We start from the raw sequence: 17,207 nt of genomic DNA, 5'->3' as shown, positions 1-17,207 counted from the left end.
TGTGGCACGAATTTTCCCTTGGGCTCTATGTTAAAAGCCCACGTAGCGCGGTGCAATTAATCTGTGAAGCTTCGCTTCAACCACTTTGTTTGATCATCACTTTGGAAAGATCGCGTAGGCTCTCGAACCTTATCTTTATCGGACACATTGCAGGATGGATATCAACATTACATGAATTCGCTACTCTAGATTTTTAGAAGTACACTTTTAATATTTGTAACACACAAAATTCATACGTGAGCCTCACGAAAAAAGTAACAACAAGCCAATAGGGTGGAAGTTTGTCAATTACAACAACTTGTCTACAAAAGTTTGGCAAAAACTTGTCTACAAAAGTTTTCAATTAAATTATTTGTTACGCTTATGTCACTAGTCAAGTAAGTTTAATTATGAAAAAGTGTGCGTAGCGAGCGGGACGCAACCTGCATTAAGCTCAGCATTTAAATAACTATAGGGACTCTGGAATCACTAGATCGTCACTAGATGTACACACATTGTGTGATTGTATCGCCATTCGTTATACCAACGCACAAAAAAATTATTATTTTTCTCAGTTTTAGAGAATTTTTTTTTTTTTTTTTTGCAAACGTACATTGTTTCTCATAAAATGAAAAAAAAAAATTTTGTTCCCACGTGCATGGTTTTCAAGATTGTACTTAAAAGTATAAATATTCAAATAATAAACTTAGAATTCATTAGGTTTCGACGTGGAGCTGTAATTACTACATCATTAAATAAATAGTAGAAAAATATGTTAAAAAAATTTATTCTGATTACAATGGTAATCTAAAGTGCCATCAGATAGTGAATTTATTTTCCAGAACTTTTATTTTGCACTCACTTAAACTTACCTTTAATAAATGATGCAAGGTTTATTCAAATCATTAAAATAGAGTTGTTTATTTTTTGTCAAATCTCTGACATATTTTTTTTATAAAAGAAAAAAAAAAACATTTACAAACACTAAATCGCATAAAGACCGATAGAATTGATAATTTCATTGTGAAGTGTAAGAATCGATACGTTTTCCTTATCACATTGGTAATTTTACGGTGCCTTTTATCAAAAGTAAAGATATATCGATCCACAATATCGCGTGCCTTGTCCGCATTAAGTACCCACATCGGAAATTTGTTCGATCAGTTTGTTTTTTGAATCTCCCTCATGAAATATTTCACCTGTGAAATGACTATATAACCCATGACTATATAAACTACAAAGAAAATATCAAAAACTGGATGCTGAAATATTTAATAAGCTCGACCGTGTATTGCAGGTATACTGAATTAATAATGAGTCCGTTTACTGTACGGAAATCGATGTTTTGCTTAGCAAGAAGAACGTAAATGTTTCTTCAAATGACACAAAGACTATATACGTCGATACTCTCGAAAACAAAGAAATTAAATTATACTATTACGTTTTACACTTTTGTCAGTAAAATTTTTTTTTCTTTTCAAATATCATATCGTTGTCGGTCGTTGATGATGCGCAAACACTGAAGTACACCTGACGATGAAAACCTTTTAAATGTGCCCATAGATTATTTTCAATTTTATCAAAGTACATTTGTATTTGCGCAAACCACTGGTACACAAATCAGTTATGAAATGCAAACCCATCAGAGCTATCAAACTAATTGGTTTGCAAAAACCACTTTGATAAGGAAAAAGAAACATCCACGATTACTTTTTATGCAATGATTAAAAGCGCATGTAACAGGTAAATAAATATTGCGCAAGTGCCATTAAAATGATTGAAAATATAATATTTAACATCAACGATGTGAATCATTTTTTTTTTTTTCCAAACGATCCAAACTGACACCTTATCGTCATAGAGTAAAAAAGACAAGTGATAAAAAAATATTTCAATACGCAATTATAAGAAATTACGGCCTGTGTATATACGTAGATGTATATACCTACTCTCTCGATAAAGATAAAGCGTTAAATGCAGACCACGCGAGTATCAACAGGCATGAAAATACAGGAGGAGACAGAGATACGGAGAAAGCTCCGGTGTTGGAGACTTCCACGTATATATACTTCTCCACGTAACGTAACACTTGATCATCCCTTATAATACATTCGCGCAATGGTACGATTACGCGAAAATAAATCCCGGTGAGCATGTGTTGAAAATGGGTGCGAAATCGAGAGCAAAAACACAGGGATGAATCATACTGTAAACTGTATACATATTATACTGAATATAATATATATAGGTAGGTATTAGTGCGTGGGTGGTCGTATACGTAAAAGTCAAGTATTAAATTATTGTCAATGATCGTCATCCAAAAGATATATTGCGACCTCGTTATTATATACATGTTACAACGGTAAACTCCAAGTGATGTAGAGTAGGTGCAGTAAAGCCGTTTACTTATATGACGTTGAAAGTGTCAAATGTGGGAGTAATTTTCGAGGCTCGGTTGTTTTAACGTTTTCGGAGACGCGCGGTTGGAAAATGTCTAGTTTTAATTTGATCAAATGACACGTGTACAGAGTATATGCTAATCGAGACGGCACATGGAGTAGCGACAAAAAGTTACATTGTAAAATGGAATCTTTGTGTTATTTCAGTATGCCGAATTCGACGATCCACGCCGTGACGTTTTTGAATTTAATTGCTACGCAAAGAAAAGAAAAGTAGTGTGATATTCACCATACATGTGAAATGATAACTGATTTTCGTTACGAGTACAATAATAATTCAACGCAAATAAAATTCCTCATCACAACACGAGTGTGTCAAGTGTCCCAAATAAAACGTTAAGATCTTTATCGAGACACTCTTCTCTGAAATTATTCCAAAAGCAAAACAGTTCGATTATAAGCTGTTACATGCAATTCTGCGGCGTAAGTACGGAGATCACTACAAACGCGTGTGAGTACTCGCTGTTTTTTTTTTTTTTTTTTTTTTTTTTGTTCTTCTGTCAATTGAAACTACTGCAGTGATAAGAGAGAATAAGAGAAGGGGATACGATAATAGCACTAGAGTACAACGTGATTTCGCATAATACAATACGTAACAGCCGTCGCGCGTCAGCTTAAAATAAAACGAAACTCATGAAAACGGTGCGTATATATAGTTGCAGATAATATGCGGTGCATTAAATCAGCACTTCCTTTTCAATTTATTGTTGCAACTTTGCCTTACATACATACACAACATATACCTATGCACGTTGCTGAGTTAGGTGCAATTTATTGGATATCACGTGCAACGCGTGTGCGTATGTGACAAAGTGCATCGCGTTTAGAGTCGAGGGGACTGCGCGCAGTCGCAATTTTAGGTCAATACAATCAGTCGGAAATTGCGGTCTCGATAGATCGGTTGAGAAAGTGCGCCCTATTAGCTCTCATTTTTTTTACATACACCGATCGTTACCGATCTCCCCTCGATCTTTTCGATCGTTCATCGGGTAAGTATACGTACATACTCAAGACACGCGGGCAAAAAAATAAATGAAAAAGTAAAAACAACTCACATCCCCTTAGCGGCGCGTCAACGTCGTCGTGCCGTCTGGTGGCGTTACCCGGCAAGTACCTCGTCACATCGCACTTGGTGTCCGCGTCCACCGGCGCCCTCCTGGCTCGCTGAACGGAAAACCCGTGCACCCGGTGCTCGCGACCGGTCCAGCAGAGCAACACGAGCAACCCAAGCCTCCACCAGCCACTCGACGACATCCTCGCAAATCGTCCTCTTTTCCCCCCTCTTCGGGACGACCTTCACTCTCTGCCGCACACGTGCACCCGTATATTCGCCCGAGGGAGGTCAATGTCCTCTCTCTATCTCCCTCTGTTACTCTCCTTACTCGTGTACCGACCGCAGTCTCTTTTGCACCTTGCACACGAAGGGGAGAAGAGAAGAGCCGCTGCACCAGCTGATCGGCCGAGCGCTCTCGCACATGTACCTATATACACACGTATACGCGCTCTCAGCTGTCCGCGGACGTGTATCTTATCCGATTTTTCCTTTTGCTCCTTCTCCTCTTCTTCTTTCCCCTGTATGTGTATACGGGGCTGCAGCTCGGCTTATCACTCGAGGTTTTTCCCCACCGCGCACTATTTTCTTCTACACGGTAATGGTAGTGGTGGTGGTGGTGGTCGTGGTCCGTTGTTGTTTAACGATTTTACAAAAGCACAGTGGATACGCACAATAAGCACATTGACGATGAAAAAAACAACACGCACCAGTATATAAGTACACGCGCGCGCGCTCGCGGGCTTTTGCCAAGTAGGTTCGGAGTGAAAAATCGTCAAGGGAACCGCGGGCTTCGGGGCGAAAATCGTACACACCCGAGGCTGAGGTCGACCCACGCGCAATCAGATGACACTCGCGGGGGGAGTCGAGCTGTCACGGAAAATCGGCACGGGGGCCTCTCGACTTGACATCGGCCGTTGAAAACAACAACAAAACAAACGAAAAACCGCCGATCATGAGGTGTCGATACGCGCGATCGGTTGAAAAAAATCGGCAAACGATCGGTTACAGGTGAATCAGCGAAATTAGCGCCGATTCATACAAGTATTTATACATTTATGTGCGTCAGATGTTGTGTGGTGCATACAAGTATATTGACAAATACACATATATGTATGTACACGCGGGTCCCGGTGCTCTTACTGCCGATCGCGGCGAGCGGACGAGAGAGACTGGCTGGCTGGCTCCGCGAAAGTCTCTCTCGCTCTGATGATGGTGTTATAGCTTTGGAGTCTGTGCCGCCGTTGCCGCCGCTGATGCTCTCGCCCTTTCTCTCTCTTCCTTCCCCTCGCGCGCATCGGCAAGTGTGTATATATATGAAGGAAGCGCTGAGGGTGGCGGTGGAACGAAGGAGGGTTACTCGGATGTATAGACGCTCGGTGGGGTTCCGCAAAAAATCGTATCTGCGAGTAATCGGAAAGCGAAGCGATGCCCACAGTATGGGGAATGGTTTTGGGATTTGGAGGAGCTTTTGGGATTTGTTTTTCGAGCTTTTTCCGACTTTCTTACCGATTTTCGGATCATTTCGAGTGATGAATGTTTTTCACTCGAGTTCAGTATCATCGAAAGGCTGTACAATTACCTCGAGACAACATAATTTTTTTTTTTTTTTTTACCCAAAATATCTAAAAAAGCTCGATTTTTGTCGCACGTGAACCCACGCAAGTGTGTCGTACCTACACCCTCGAAAAATGTCACCGCAGCTGAGTTGTCGGGCATTCAAAAGTTCATAATTAATCGCTCTACGTCTGGTAAAAAATGAAAAACCGATTCAGCGTACTCGTTTCTATTAAAAAAGGGGGTTTTAAAAAAAAGCTTTCGGGGACTGTTCTCACTTTTTTGCGGAATAGATCCTACAACTTTCCTGCGCTTCTCCTCACGGCGTGCCTTTGGTACGCCGTCTTCCTCGCACTCCTACCCTGCTTCTTACAATAGAGTGTGCAAATTCAAAGTGTGTGCATATGTGTGCACGTATATGAGGAGGCGTCCCCTCCTCTCTCTCTCCCTCCTGTCATTCGTCATTTGCGCTTCTTCTACTTCTTTCTCGCTTACATGTAAAAGCACAATATATATATATATACATATATATGCACACTTGTGAGTGTGTGTGTGTGTGTTGACTGTCTGTGAAATGTCTACCTCTGATGTTCTGAAGGAGAGCGCCTATATATGTTCCTCGGTGTCGTCACGCATATACACTCCGATGCGTAGGGGCTGGTATTACGATAAAAAATAATTTTTTTTTTTTTTTCTAATTTGTGTGCGGGTATTTTTTTTATCCAATAAGATGAGTTACAGGAGAAAGGAGGATATAGAATTTCCAAAAAAATCCTTTCTCCCTTGGTTTGTCCTTTTTTTTTCCTTTATCTTCTTTGAAGTACATGGGAAAGGTGGTATTGGATGATTTTTTAAGTGTTGGTTTAGCGCGTGGAATATTAGGATACAGGAGGGTTTTTTGGTTCTTTCAACCTACTTTTTTTTTTTTTTTTTTTTTTTTTTCGCGTTGTTAAAGCATATCGGGGACGGTCGTTTTATTGCTTGCGAAGTTTTTGAAGTGTGTTTATACACGCGAAACGAAGTGAGCTCGGGCGGTCGGGTTTCGCGATTCCTTCGCGATGGAATTTCGGGTTTCCAGAGGCTTGTTGAGTTTTCCGCTTCGCTGGTCACACAGTTTTTTGATGATGCTGGCGGCCTATTTGATATTTTTTTCTTTTTTCTTCAGTGGCCGTTGAGTTTTTTTCTTTTTCCTCAACTGTTTACGTGATGCCTAATTAATAAATCTGTGTTACAATACAAGGGGCATGGGCTGCAAACGTATTATTGCAATAACATGTTTCGACATTTATACATTTTACAATCGCCACTGTGACACATAATGTTATCTTCTTTATGTTGTAACAGAGTGTGAAATATCAATTTTTTTAAATCTCGGACGATAGTGTGATACAAAAATGTTTTATTATGCATGATGTTACTTACAACCACATACACACACGCTTCTACTGTAACCTGTAAAAGTTACAATGAAAATATTAATTTCAATCGCAACACGAAAACTTAGAAAATCAACGAGAAACAACGAATACGCCCTTCTAAATATAATAACGCTTATATGGAATAAAAAAGCGATTCAAATGTTAATTCTTGAGTTAGCTCTCACGTATACCCATAGGTTTAATCGCTCCGATATTTCAAAACTATAATGTGATATTATCATCAACGCAATCACAAGCTCGTATTCCAATCACTTTTACTCTCTCCTTTCACCCCCTCTATCGCAACAAAGCTCGGACCAAAGTTAATTTTCGCCAAGTCACACACTATACGCGTCACGTAACGCGAGGGGCTCGAAGCGACGTACAGTCGCCCTCCAAACAATTATCCATGCACGGCTGACAATTGCCCTCCCTTATCTCCGACCCTCCCTCTATACACAGTCACTCTGCCAACATCGCCCCCCTCAAGTGCAAATCTTGCCTACGAGCGTCCCACAATATGTACACCTTCCTCCCCCAAACTGGGTTACTCCCTGCCGAAGCTACGCCCGATGATGAACTATACAAATCCAAACTGCAAGAGCATCGTCACATACTACAGGTATACCTCGCCGAAGCGAGGCAGGAGTCTCCTCTTCCCCGGCCCCCTTTGCAATTCATTTGTTATTCCGGGCCCATACGAACTACCCTCAGCGTGCATGCAATGCGACGTGTAATTTTTCGAGTTGCACGATCCTCTCGTTCTCTTTGTTTTTTCGAGCGTCCCCCTACCACCCGCATTCCTTTGCCGGTCGCTCCTTCCCCTCTCCCTCAAGCGATCCTTTAATTGTATCGAGAGGTATGTATCTCTCACGTCGTCTCTCTCTCTCTCTCTCTCTCTCTGTCTCTGATGGTTGGTTTTATCCGCTAAGCACTGAGTTTGCGAGAAACTACCAACTGGCCATTATTATTTTTTTTTTTTCCTCCTTTCCGCGGGGCAGATGAATCGGTGCGATGCTAATTTATAAATATTTTTTTTTCTCGGGAATACACGAGAACTCGGTCCCGTAAACTCTGGGTGCACTGTTAATTATACCGAAATGACGAGTCGAGAGGATGGCGCGTTTTACTCTGCATTGCAGTCACGCGAGCTTCCGCGAAAAACTGATCGTTTTTTTTTTTTACGTTTCTCCGTTTGATTGGTAGGGATTTCTTTTCCCTCCCACGAAGCTGTAGTTTTCTCAGGCTGTTTCGATCGACATCCGTTGAAACTTTGATTTGAAAATCACTCGGATGATAAAGTTCAAATGGTCGTATTGTTGGCATGTGCTGTTTATTACAATAATCAACCTACATTTATCAATAGAGAAGGAAAGTTTCATTTTTTCTTAGGCAAAGTGAAAAAATACTATGAATGTTCTTTGTATAAAAATGTGTATAAAAAGAGCCTTAACGTACGTTTTCATTTTTACAGCTACAAGTAATTGTTTAATTAACTTAGTGTATGGAAAGACAAACTAACGAGCGTAACGGCGTTCACTCCACCATGATGATCTTCGTCCTGTTTACGTTGACGTGCCACACGTTCGAATTTTCATACAGATCGATCACTTCATCGATCTCGTTTGGCCTGAATCCCTTGGTCAAACAGCGATCCTGGATATCAAACACGCGAACCTCTTTTTTATTACCAGCTAGTTCTTTAATGATATTAAAGATCTTAGTTCTACGCTCTTGATGAGGTTTCGATCTGATCTCGTCGAAGTGGTTGATTGAAGCCTTGGACTCGACGACCAGTTGAATGGCGTGATCAATATCCTCTTTGACCACCAGAGGGGACAAACGTAATCGAGCAAGTGCTGTGGATAAACGTAAAATTCCAAGGAGATTACGCGGAGATGTGAAGGTTTTGTCCTTGAGGTTGCGCGCTTCTTTTCTCAAATTTACGTATTGTTCTGCAATGATAAGATTTTGTTAGTTGATACTTGTACATCAACTTTTAGGTTCATAGATATCGGTAGAAAGAAGAGTATGAACTAACCAGTGATGTATTCGTTTAGATCCTCTGGAACGTAAGGATTCACCGTTTTGCATATTTGAATGTATTTTCTTATAAGTTTCATGTCCATGACTTCAGTTTCAGTTTGAGGCTGTTGTCCATGTAGATGGACGTACGTGATATGCTGAGCCAGTCTGTGAATTTAAAAACAAAATTGCATTTATCAATGTTAGTAGTTGTCTTAAGGACCATTGATAAAACTTACTTGAGATCGTTATCTCTGTTCGCTGTATCTTGTAAAAGCCACAGCAGATCAAATCTGGACAGCAACGCAGCTGGCAGCTGAACGTTTTGCTCGATTGACAATTTCGTGTTGTATCTACCATAAGCTGGATTGGCGGCAGCAAGAATCGAGACACGAGCGTTCAAGCGAGCCATTATACCGGCTTTAGCTATTGAGATCGTTTGCTGCTCCATGACCTCGTGGATGGCAGTACGATCGTGCTCAGCCATTTTGTCAAACTCGTCGATGCAGCAGATTCCTTGGTCAGCCAACACAAGGGCACCACCCTCGAGCACCATCTGGTTGGTCAAGGGATCTTTCATGACCGCCGCGGTTAGACCTACACCCGATGAACCTCGGCCAGTCGTGTACTGAGAACGAGGAGATAGACGCGTGATGAAAGAGAGCAGCTGCGATTTGGCCACTCCTGGATCACCCATTAGACAGATGTTGATGTTTCCTATTCGACACGTAAGTCATTAATTCTACTCTCAAGACAATGTTGAGCTAAACAAGCTTAATTATAATTTACCTCTTATTTTAATATCGTTTTTCTTTATATTAGTTCCGCCTACCAGTAGCAGTAAAAGAGCTTTCTTGACACCCTCCATACCGTATATCTCTGGTGCTATTGATTTGGCTAATTTATCAAAAACACCATCCTCAGAAAAGAGAGCCACTTCTTCTTCAGTCAATTCATTAGGTGACTTATCATCTTGAGCCAGACTCCGATTTTCTATTATCTGAAATAATTTTAAAAGTAATGTTGGGTTGCACTAAAAAAAAAAAGTTTCTAAATGACTTGATTATCGAAATATCTTACATGAGCATCCAGATAAGTATCACTCAAGAGACCAGATGCTTCCCTTTCAGCAAAGCCAGTTTTCAATATTGGCAAATATATTCCAGTGGCTACGATGTGATCTCCAGGATGACACTGTCTGGTAACTTCTCCTCTACAATAAATAGTCAAAGATCTTGGGATATGACCTACCGGTACTTGATCACTCTGAAATGTAAAATATGCATTTATTTGTAAAAACATTTTGTCCAGCTACCGATAATCTTGGTGTAGACGGTAACTCACATGTTCTTGAATTCTGACTTCTTGAAACTTGGTGAACCGAGAGCCCTTGGTTTGCATGTACAATCTGCCACCAGACTTATTTACGCGACAATCATCACTGGGACAGCTCTGTAGAGGCGTGTAAGACATAGAAGATACAGACTGATAGGTTTCAGCGCCACACTGATCACAAGTGTAAGTGGCAACAATAATCAAGGGCTTAACTTCTGTTGCTCTGATGACAATACCTCGAATCGTCACCAATTGGCCAATATTCGCTGCCATCACATCTCTGACAGAGAATGACTTGGCGTCGTTGAAATTTTTGAAATATATCTCACTGTTCCATTGATAAAAAATTTTTCAATTAGTTTCAGATCCTTGAAACTTTAATTCAAGAAAATAGCTACAAAGTAATAATTATATATACAATCGTCTCATCAATTCAAGAGGATACTTGTTTCTGGGATCTCTTTGCTCTCCTGGATGCTGATTTCTCGCTTCCATTAACAATCGATGCTCAATATAAATATCCAAAGTATCTTTGGCTACTACTGGCCTTTCTTTGAAATCAGGCAAGATTTCTTGAAGGAGCTGTAACAAAAAGTGCACTCAGCTACTTGTCAAAGAACGAAACTTCACCAAGCTTACACTAAAAAATGTATCCAACTTATACTTACATGTAAAAGTAAGTTGATGTAGCGACGAGAATTCTGGGATATAGCTTCAGCAAGCTCTTCGTCGAAATCCTTGACATCATCCAAATCAATGATAAAAGCAACTTGCTCCCTGTGTGCAATTTTTGTCAACTGTTGCCTATACAAGTAGAACTTGGTGCCTGTTTTCTCATCCATTTTCATATACTCGGTAAGGAACAACTTGAGTTGCTCTAAAAACAAACATTTTTAATGAAAAAACATGTACATAAACACAAAACCCACAGTTCACATCGAGCTCAGCTTATTATTTACCCTTGTCCTTATCGTAGTCTCTTGAAGCTTTTGGTGCCATTGTTGCAGATTTCTACAAGCTTTCGAAATAAACAACTGATGTGTGCAAAAAAGTGGTCAATCAGAACAATGAAAAAAACTTCAATCGAACACGTAATAATATCACACTGTACGCATGTCTTTTTCTTCTGTCTGTCGTTATGTTCCCGCGAAAAATAATTTCCAAGCTATAACTCCATTTTGTATCGATTTTGTGCTATATCGATAACATATATGTACATCGATACAAATAAATAAGCCGAAAGTCAAGTCAGTCAAGTAGTATCGAAGTCGATATCTTTTTATTTCAATTAAGTTTTTGTGGATCAGCGCTGTCTAGATCGATTTTATAAACCATATAAGATTAGTAGGTTGGTAGAATCAATACTTTTGGTGATCTATTTTCGGGTAGAAGGTAAATTGTAAGCTTGCCGCAAACAGCATAAATCATTTAAACTTATTAATATCTCTCTGTCAATTTAGTTGCGGCTGGTTTATAATTGATTATGTGGCTCTGCTATAAGTAGTAATAATTATTTGGATCAGCGCCATCTAGCGGTTGTGATTTTTTTGGCCAAAAATTGCTTCTGAAATTCTGAAGGAGAGCTTTAGGCAGTTTAGCCCTAGAGCCATTTAATCACTTATAAACCTGCCGCAACTTTTGAAATGGATACAAAATAAATAATTAACTATGTTTGTGCTATTTGCGGCAAGTTTTCAGTGTATGTTTTACACAAATATCGACCTCCTATATATTTATACTTTTGGGTAATAAATAAATTGTAAACTTGCCGCAAACAGCACAGAAAATGTTAATTATTTATTTTGTATCTATTTCAAAAGTTGCGGCAGGTTTATAAGTGATTAAATAGCTCTAAAGCTAAACTGCCTAAATCTCTCGTTCAGAATTTCAGAAGCAATTTTTGGCCAAAAAAATCACGACCGCTAGATGGCGCTGATCCAAATGATTATTACTACTAAACTACTTATAGTAGAGCTATTTATTTAATAATAAACCAGCCGCAACTAATTTTATAAATACAAAATAAAAAAGATAACGTAGTTTGCACTGTTTGCGGCAAGTTTTAATCTATCTTTTGCCCAAAAGTATAAATATATAGGAAGTCAATATTCGTGTAAAAGATACATTGCAAACTTGCCGCAAACAGCACTGATAATATTAAATTTTTATTTTGTGTTTACAATATTAGTTGCGGCTGGTTTATAATTGATTAAATGGCTCTACTATAAGTAGTAATAATCATTTGGATCAGCGCCATCTAGCGGTCGTGATTTTTTTGGCCAAAAATTGCTTCTGAAATTCTGAAGGAGAGCTTTAGGCAGTTTAGCCCTAGAGCCATTTAATCACTTATAAACCTGCCGCAACTTTTGAAATGGATACAAAATGAATAATTAACTATGTTTGTGCTACTTGCGGCAAGTTTGCAGTGTATGTTTTACACAAATATCGACCTCCTATATATTTATACTTTTGGGTAATAAATAGATTGTAAACTTGCCGCAAACAGCACAGAAAATGTTAACTATTTATTTTGTATCTATTTCAAAAGTTGCGGCAGGTTTATAAGTGATTAAATAGCTCTAGAGCTAAACTGCCTAAATCTGTCGTTCAGAATTTCAGAAGCAATTTTTGGCCAAAAAAATCACGACCGCTAGATGGCTCTGATCCAAATGATTATTACTACTGAACTACTTATAGTAGAAATATTTATTTAATTATAAACCAGCCGCAACTAATTTTATAAATACAAAATAAAAAAGATAACGTAGTTTGCACTGTTTGCGGCAAGTTTTAATCTATCTTTTACCCAAAAGTATAAATATATAGGAAGTCAATATTCGTGTAAAAGATACATTGCAAACTTGCCGCAAACAGCACTGACAATATTAAATTTTTATTTTGTATTTACACTATTTACAGTATTAGTTGCGGCTGGTTTATAATTGATTAAATGGCTCTACCATAAGTAGTAATAATCATTTGGATCAGCGCCATCTAGCGGTCGTGATTTTTTTGGCCAAAAATTGCTTTTGACATTCTGAAGGAGAGATTTAGGCTGTTTAGCGCGTAGAGCCATTTAATCACTTATAAACCAGCCGCAACTCATTTGGGAGCTATAAAATAAAAAAATAACGAAACGTGTGTTTTTGGCGGCAAGTTAACAATCTATTTTCTACCAAAAATCGACCTCATATGTATTTATACTTTTGAAGATGAATTTTCGAGTAAAAGATAAATTGTTGACTTGCCGCCAAAAACACATGTATTGTTATGTTTCTATTTTATAACCTCGTCATGAGTTGCGGCTGGTTTATAAGTGACTAAATGGCTCTACGCGCTAAAGCTCTGGCTGAAAAGTTTAGGGCCACTTTTTAGTTCAGAAATCCGCAACGCTAGATGGCGCTGATCCAAATAGTTATTACTATAATCATAGCAGAGCCATTTAATAGCATTTATTAAATTATAAACCAGCCGCAATTATATTAACAAATAGACAACTATAATTTAACAGTAATAATACTGTTGCGGCAAGTTGACAATTTATCTTCTATCCGAAAATCGATCACCAAAAGTATGGATATTCTACTTATCTTACATGATTTGTAAAATCGATTTTTTTACCAGAATAATAAAATCATAATACTTTAGCCTGACTTTTCGCAAAAATCCGAGAAAATTAATGCCACTAATCCAGATAAACTCAAAATAAAAACGAAAAATATCTATATATCCATAGTCGATGCGGAGGGATCCGTGCATCATTATCGATATAGTAGGGATTTAGCTTAATCATTGTTGGCCATCGGTACTGACAATTTTACTATCATTTTACAATCGCACATATGCATATATTTATTAAATTTAACAAATTTTTGGTCCCATTACCTATGAAGTCCAGAGAAAAAGTTTTTAAAAACAATACCAGTATTAATTTTATAGAGATAAATTAAACAACTTCACTTAATCTTAGCAGAAAATTCTGTTCATTTCTTGGTAAGTTTGTTAACAGATGGGTACTGGAAACATTTAAGGGATAAGAAATAAACAAAAAACAGAAGGGACATAAAATAAAGACTTTGCAATATATTTATAATCGGGTTTACGCGTGACATTTAACCTATTAAATTGCAAAAAAAATTTTTTGAATTATTCTATGTATACCAAATGTATGAATTATACAGTTTTTTCTATCAAATTATTTCTAGTTCTCTCACGCAGTGAATCTATGTAGGAAAATAATAGAATACATTGAGTTTGTTATTATTGGTATTATTGTTATTATTATTAATAAAAAATTAACAGTAGTAATTCCAATAATGTACATATTGCTCTAATAGCAAATCTGAAACGTCTCATTGTAGTAAATACAAACTCACTTAATCATCGACTAAAAAAACGCTGTTCTATGTACATAAATAAAACCACATCCTATATCCAAATGAAGTTAATAGCTGCTTGTCTGTATACAATCTAACAGTCTTATTTGAAGAATTTGTAATTTTTAAATAAAACGAAAAAAAAAAAATCACTGGAACAGTTTTTGCATTCGTCATGAGAAATATCCGCGAATAATATATACGTACTTCTGTCGATACTTAAATACAGGCTCATCCTCTTTTGTCGAGGAATATAAATGCAAAAACGTTTACGTGCTATACATATAATAATTAATCGATTCTACGTGGTCGATTGCTGAGAATTTTCTTAGTCTTTAATAATTAGTATTGACGTTTATGTAATAACATTTATAGGAACATAGAGACTTCGAAGATCGCCTTATTGTGACGAACCTTTTTAAAAGCGGCAAGTCACTACGTCAGTTAAATGATTAACTTCTAACATTCATTTTTTCTTAAAAAAACTAGTGATACTCTTTGATCCAGCAGCAGCTTTTTGCCTCGCTAAATCCTTTTTGGATACGGTTGGTAGCTTGGCAGGCTGTAAAAAAATACATTCATTTTTTATAAATTAAGTATTTTTAGTAAATTTTGAGTATTGTAAATAAACAAAGAACCCAACCTTCTCTGATTTAGTGAGATCCAATGCTCCATTTTTGGGAGACTCTTCATGTGACTGCACTTCTTTTTTAGGCCTTTTTTCTTCAGTCGTCTCTTTTGGACTGATTAATTTACGTTTCTTTTGTTCTGAATCATCTGGTAAATTAAGATACTGGAACAATTTTTTACTCAAGTCTTCCGCGAGATATTCAGAAACAATTCCATGGGCATATTTTAAGTACTCTAAAATGTGTAAAAAGTATTGTTTGAGTACAACTTTGAACTTTAAACCATTACAATAATATAATAATTACCTGTTTCAGTGCCACCTTCGTGTTTACTACTTTTTACAAAGTTAGCACTAACAGCACCATGAGAGACATGAATACCCTTTTGCCTTACAATATCAGCTACTTTTTCAACTTTTTTTTTTAACCAACTCATTGTTTTTTCTTCATTGTATTTGAACGCTTGTAAAGATTCATCACCCTTTCTATCAGCTACAAGGGACAGCTTCAAATTTTGGCATTTGACAAGTCTGCTAGTTTCGGGATAATCTTCGTCATGAAGGCATTGCTCCAATGGCATAACTTGTTGAGACTATAAATAAATAATATTGTAACCAGGGACAAAATTCACTCAAATCTAATGATAGGTAGTTATACCAACTTTTCTTAAATATGGTAGCACCAAAAAAATAGGGTCAATGGGAGTTGAAAGATGCATTTTTCCATCCGACCTGACATTGTCATCTATAAACCAAGATCTCTTGTTTTCATCAAATGTCATGACTTCTTGAATAGTAGCATCACCAGAACTAAAAACAAACATCGCTGTCTGATTCGAAGCTGGGTGTCGAAGCTTTACCATGTCTGGGTGCACACCTTCTGTACTTTCTAGACTGTCCCCTGTAAATATCAGTATAAATATTGGCCAATTTAAGATCTTACAACTTATTTTTTTCCTCAAAATTATTTTTAAAAAATTGTAAAGAAACAATATAATCGAATACACATGAAAAGCAAAGAAAAAAAAAACAACACTGAACTGACAAACATCAACACATATAGGCACCTTTCATGAGGAAAATCCATGTGTTCGAGTTGGCCTGCGATTTGACGAACTTCTTCGGGGAACCCTTGACACGCGGCATTGTTGTGGGTTTAATACGTATCCTCAATGACAATGCAACTCAAAGCTCAACAAATCAACAAACAGCAATGATAAACCAACGCGTCTCCTGCCTGCGGCTGATGCCTCTCCACAGTCCACACTCGGAGACTCTCTTTCTCTTTCTCTCTCTGCTTTGCTTTTTATCCGGAAGTACGAGCCCCGTTAGATGGCGCTGATGCTGATCTTAAAGTGACACTAAGACCATGTGATACAGAGCGGTAAATACAAAACTTGTTTACAATGTTGGTACATTAATATTATATTATTATTAATGTTTACCAAAATTTAGTGTCCTGCAATAAAAATATTCAAGTAAATAAAATATGTTAATGGTGGAGTAAAGCCTTTTGAAGAAGGAAGCATAATTTTAAATTTGAATCATGTTTTACTGTGTGGTCGTTATAAAAACTCTAAAACGGGATTAAATAAATACTGTGCTCTGTGTTTGCAATCGTCTAAAATATTTAGCACCGCAGATGAGAACAGTAATTTTTTATATAATGTATGTCTTGTTTATTTCGAAAACAGTACACTGTGGTAGTATAGTGTAACACTACTGTCGTCTGCTTTGTTTGGTATTGTAACAAAAGTATATAACACAAAACAACTTTGAGACCGGCATCAGCGCCATCTAATGGGACTCGTACTTCCGGATAACCTATAAGTATGTGCAAAAAAATCGATGCGAACGATATGTACTTAATAAATATACACGGAGAGAGCCGAGAGAGAGCGCGAGCCAATAATCCCTGAGTGACCCTGAGTCTCTCAGCTCTTAAGGTTTATGGTAGCTGATGATAAGTATATACTTAGCGATGATGGTCCGAAACTCCGAAAGTGAAAAAAAAGCAAGCGGACCCTTGCAAAATACTTACTTACTTAACCCACTTTGGCAAATAACATACACGAAGAAGCTGATGCAAATTGCGAGTGCAATGAACTGCACACCTAAACCATTACGGAGTCCAGTTATCGCGGCCATTTGTGTACCTATCTATGCACACTACTAGGTATTAAAAAAAAAAAATGCAATGAAACAATCAAAATAACAACATAATATGATCATTAGTCATTCATGCAGAATTCTCTCTTCGTCCATAGGTCACATGGATTTATTTACCTTCAGTACCCCCCGAGGAAATCAGGCATACAGATTTCAGCTCGCCGAGCCAAATTTAAAGCTCAATTCATTATTCATTCCCCATTCCTTACC

At 37.7% G+C, this 17,207-nt stretch overlaps 3 protein-coding genes across 3 annotated transcripts in view; all 3 read right to left on the bottom strand.

The window, feature by feature from the left end:
* dally (division abnormally delayed protein) overlaps positions 1 to 4,686 on the bottom strand; it is a 126,907-nt gene extending 122,221 nt beyond the window's left edge. The window contains exon 1 of the mRNA XM_023391254.2: positions 3,494 to 4,686. Within this exon, the coding sequence (XP_023247022.1) occupies positions 3,494 to 3,692 (199 nt within the window). The 5' untranslated portion in view covers positions 3,693 to 4,686. The remainder of the gene's footprint in view (positions 1 to 3,493) is intronic.
* Positions 4,687 to 7,788: 3,102 nt separating this feature from the next.
* Mcm7 (minichromosome maintenance 7) lies at positions 7,789 to 11,034 on the bottom strand. Its single transcript, XM_014357851.2, has 9 exons — positions 10,784 to 11,034; positions 10,493 to 10,701; positions 10,243 to 10,406; positions 9,834 to 10,152; positions 9,570 to 9,755; positions 9,279 to 9,489; positions 8,729 to 9,206; positions 8,506 to 8,657; positions 7,789 to 8,419 (listed from the first exon to the last, which is right to left on the bottom strand). The coding sequence occupies exons 1-9, from the start codon at positions 10,821 to 10,823 to the stop codon at positions 8,001 to 8,003; spliced, it is 2,178 nt and encodes a 725-aa protein (XP_014213337.2). The 5' UTR covers positions 10,824 to 11,034; the 3' UTR covers positions 7,789 to 8,000.
* A 3,129-nt stretch (positions 11,035 to 14,163) lies between these two features.
* LOC106642935 (ribonuclease H2 subunit B) lies at positions 14,164 to 16,108 on the bottom strand. The gene is made up of 5 exons (XM_014357867.2): positions 15,896 to 16,108; positions 15,491 to 15,729; positions 15,136 to 15,421; positions 14,844 to 15,064; positions 14,164 to 14,762 (listed from the first exon to the last, which is right to left on the bottom strand). Exons 1-5 carry the CDS (start codon positions 15,972 to 15,974, stop codon positions 14,667 to 14,669), a joined length of 921 nt encoding a protein of 306 aa, XP_014213353.2. The 5' UTR covers positions 15,975 to 16,108; the 3' UTR covers positions 14,164 to 14,666.
* Positions 16,109 to 17,207: the final 1,099 nt, after the last annotated feature.

This window comes from Copidosoma floridanum, unplaced genomic scaffold (genome assembly GCF_036245765.1).
Source record: "Copidosoma floridanum isolate Cflo_tuat_1 unplaced genomic scaffold, Cflo_Japanese_pri ptg000001l, whole genome shotgun sequence".
NCBI classification, from domain to species: domain Eukaryota; kingdom Metazoa; phylum Arthropoda; class Insecta; order Hymenoptera; family Encyrtidae; genus Copidosoma; species Copidosoma floridanum.
This window is presented reverse-complemented; position numbering and strand designations above follow the sequence as displayed.

Coding starts and splice junctions, on each gene's coding strand:
- Mcm7 (XM_014357851.2), bottom strand. CDS start 10,823: ATGGCACCAAAAGCTTCAAGAGACTACGATAAGGACAAGG. Junction 10,702..10,783: donor AGACTACGATAAGGACAAGG/GTAAATAATAAG, acceptor GTTTGTTTTTAG/AGCAACTCAAGTTGTTCCTT. Junction 10,407..10,492: donor ACATCAACTTACTTTTACAT/GTAAGTATAAGT, acceptor TTTTTGTTACAG/CTCCTTCAAGAAATCTTGCC.
- LOC106642935 (XM_014357867.2), bottom strand. CDS start 15,974: ATGCCGCGTGTCAAGGGTTCCCCGAAGAAGTTCGTCAAATCGCAGGCC. Junction 15,730..15,895: donor ATGGATTTTCCTCATGAAAG/GTGCCTATATGT, acceptor TGATATTTACAG/GGGACAGTCTAGAAAGTACA. Junction 15,422..15,490: donor TGCTACCATATTTAAGAAAA/GTTGGTATAACT, acceptor ATTTATTTATAG/TCTCAACAAGTTATGCCATT.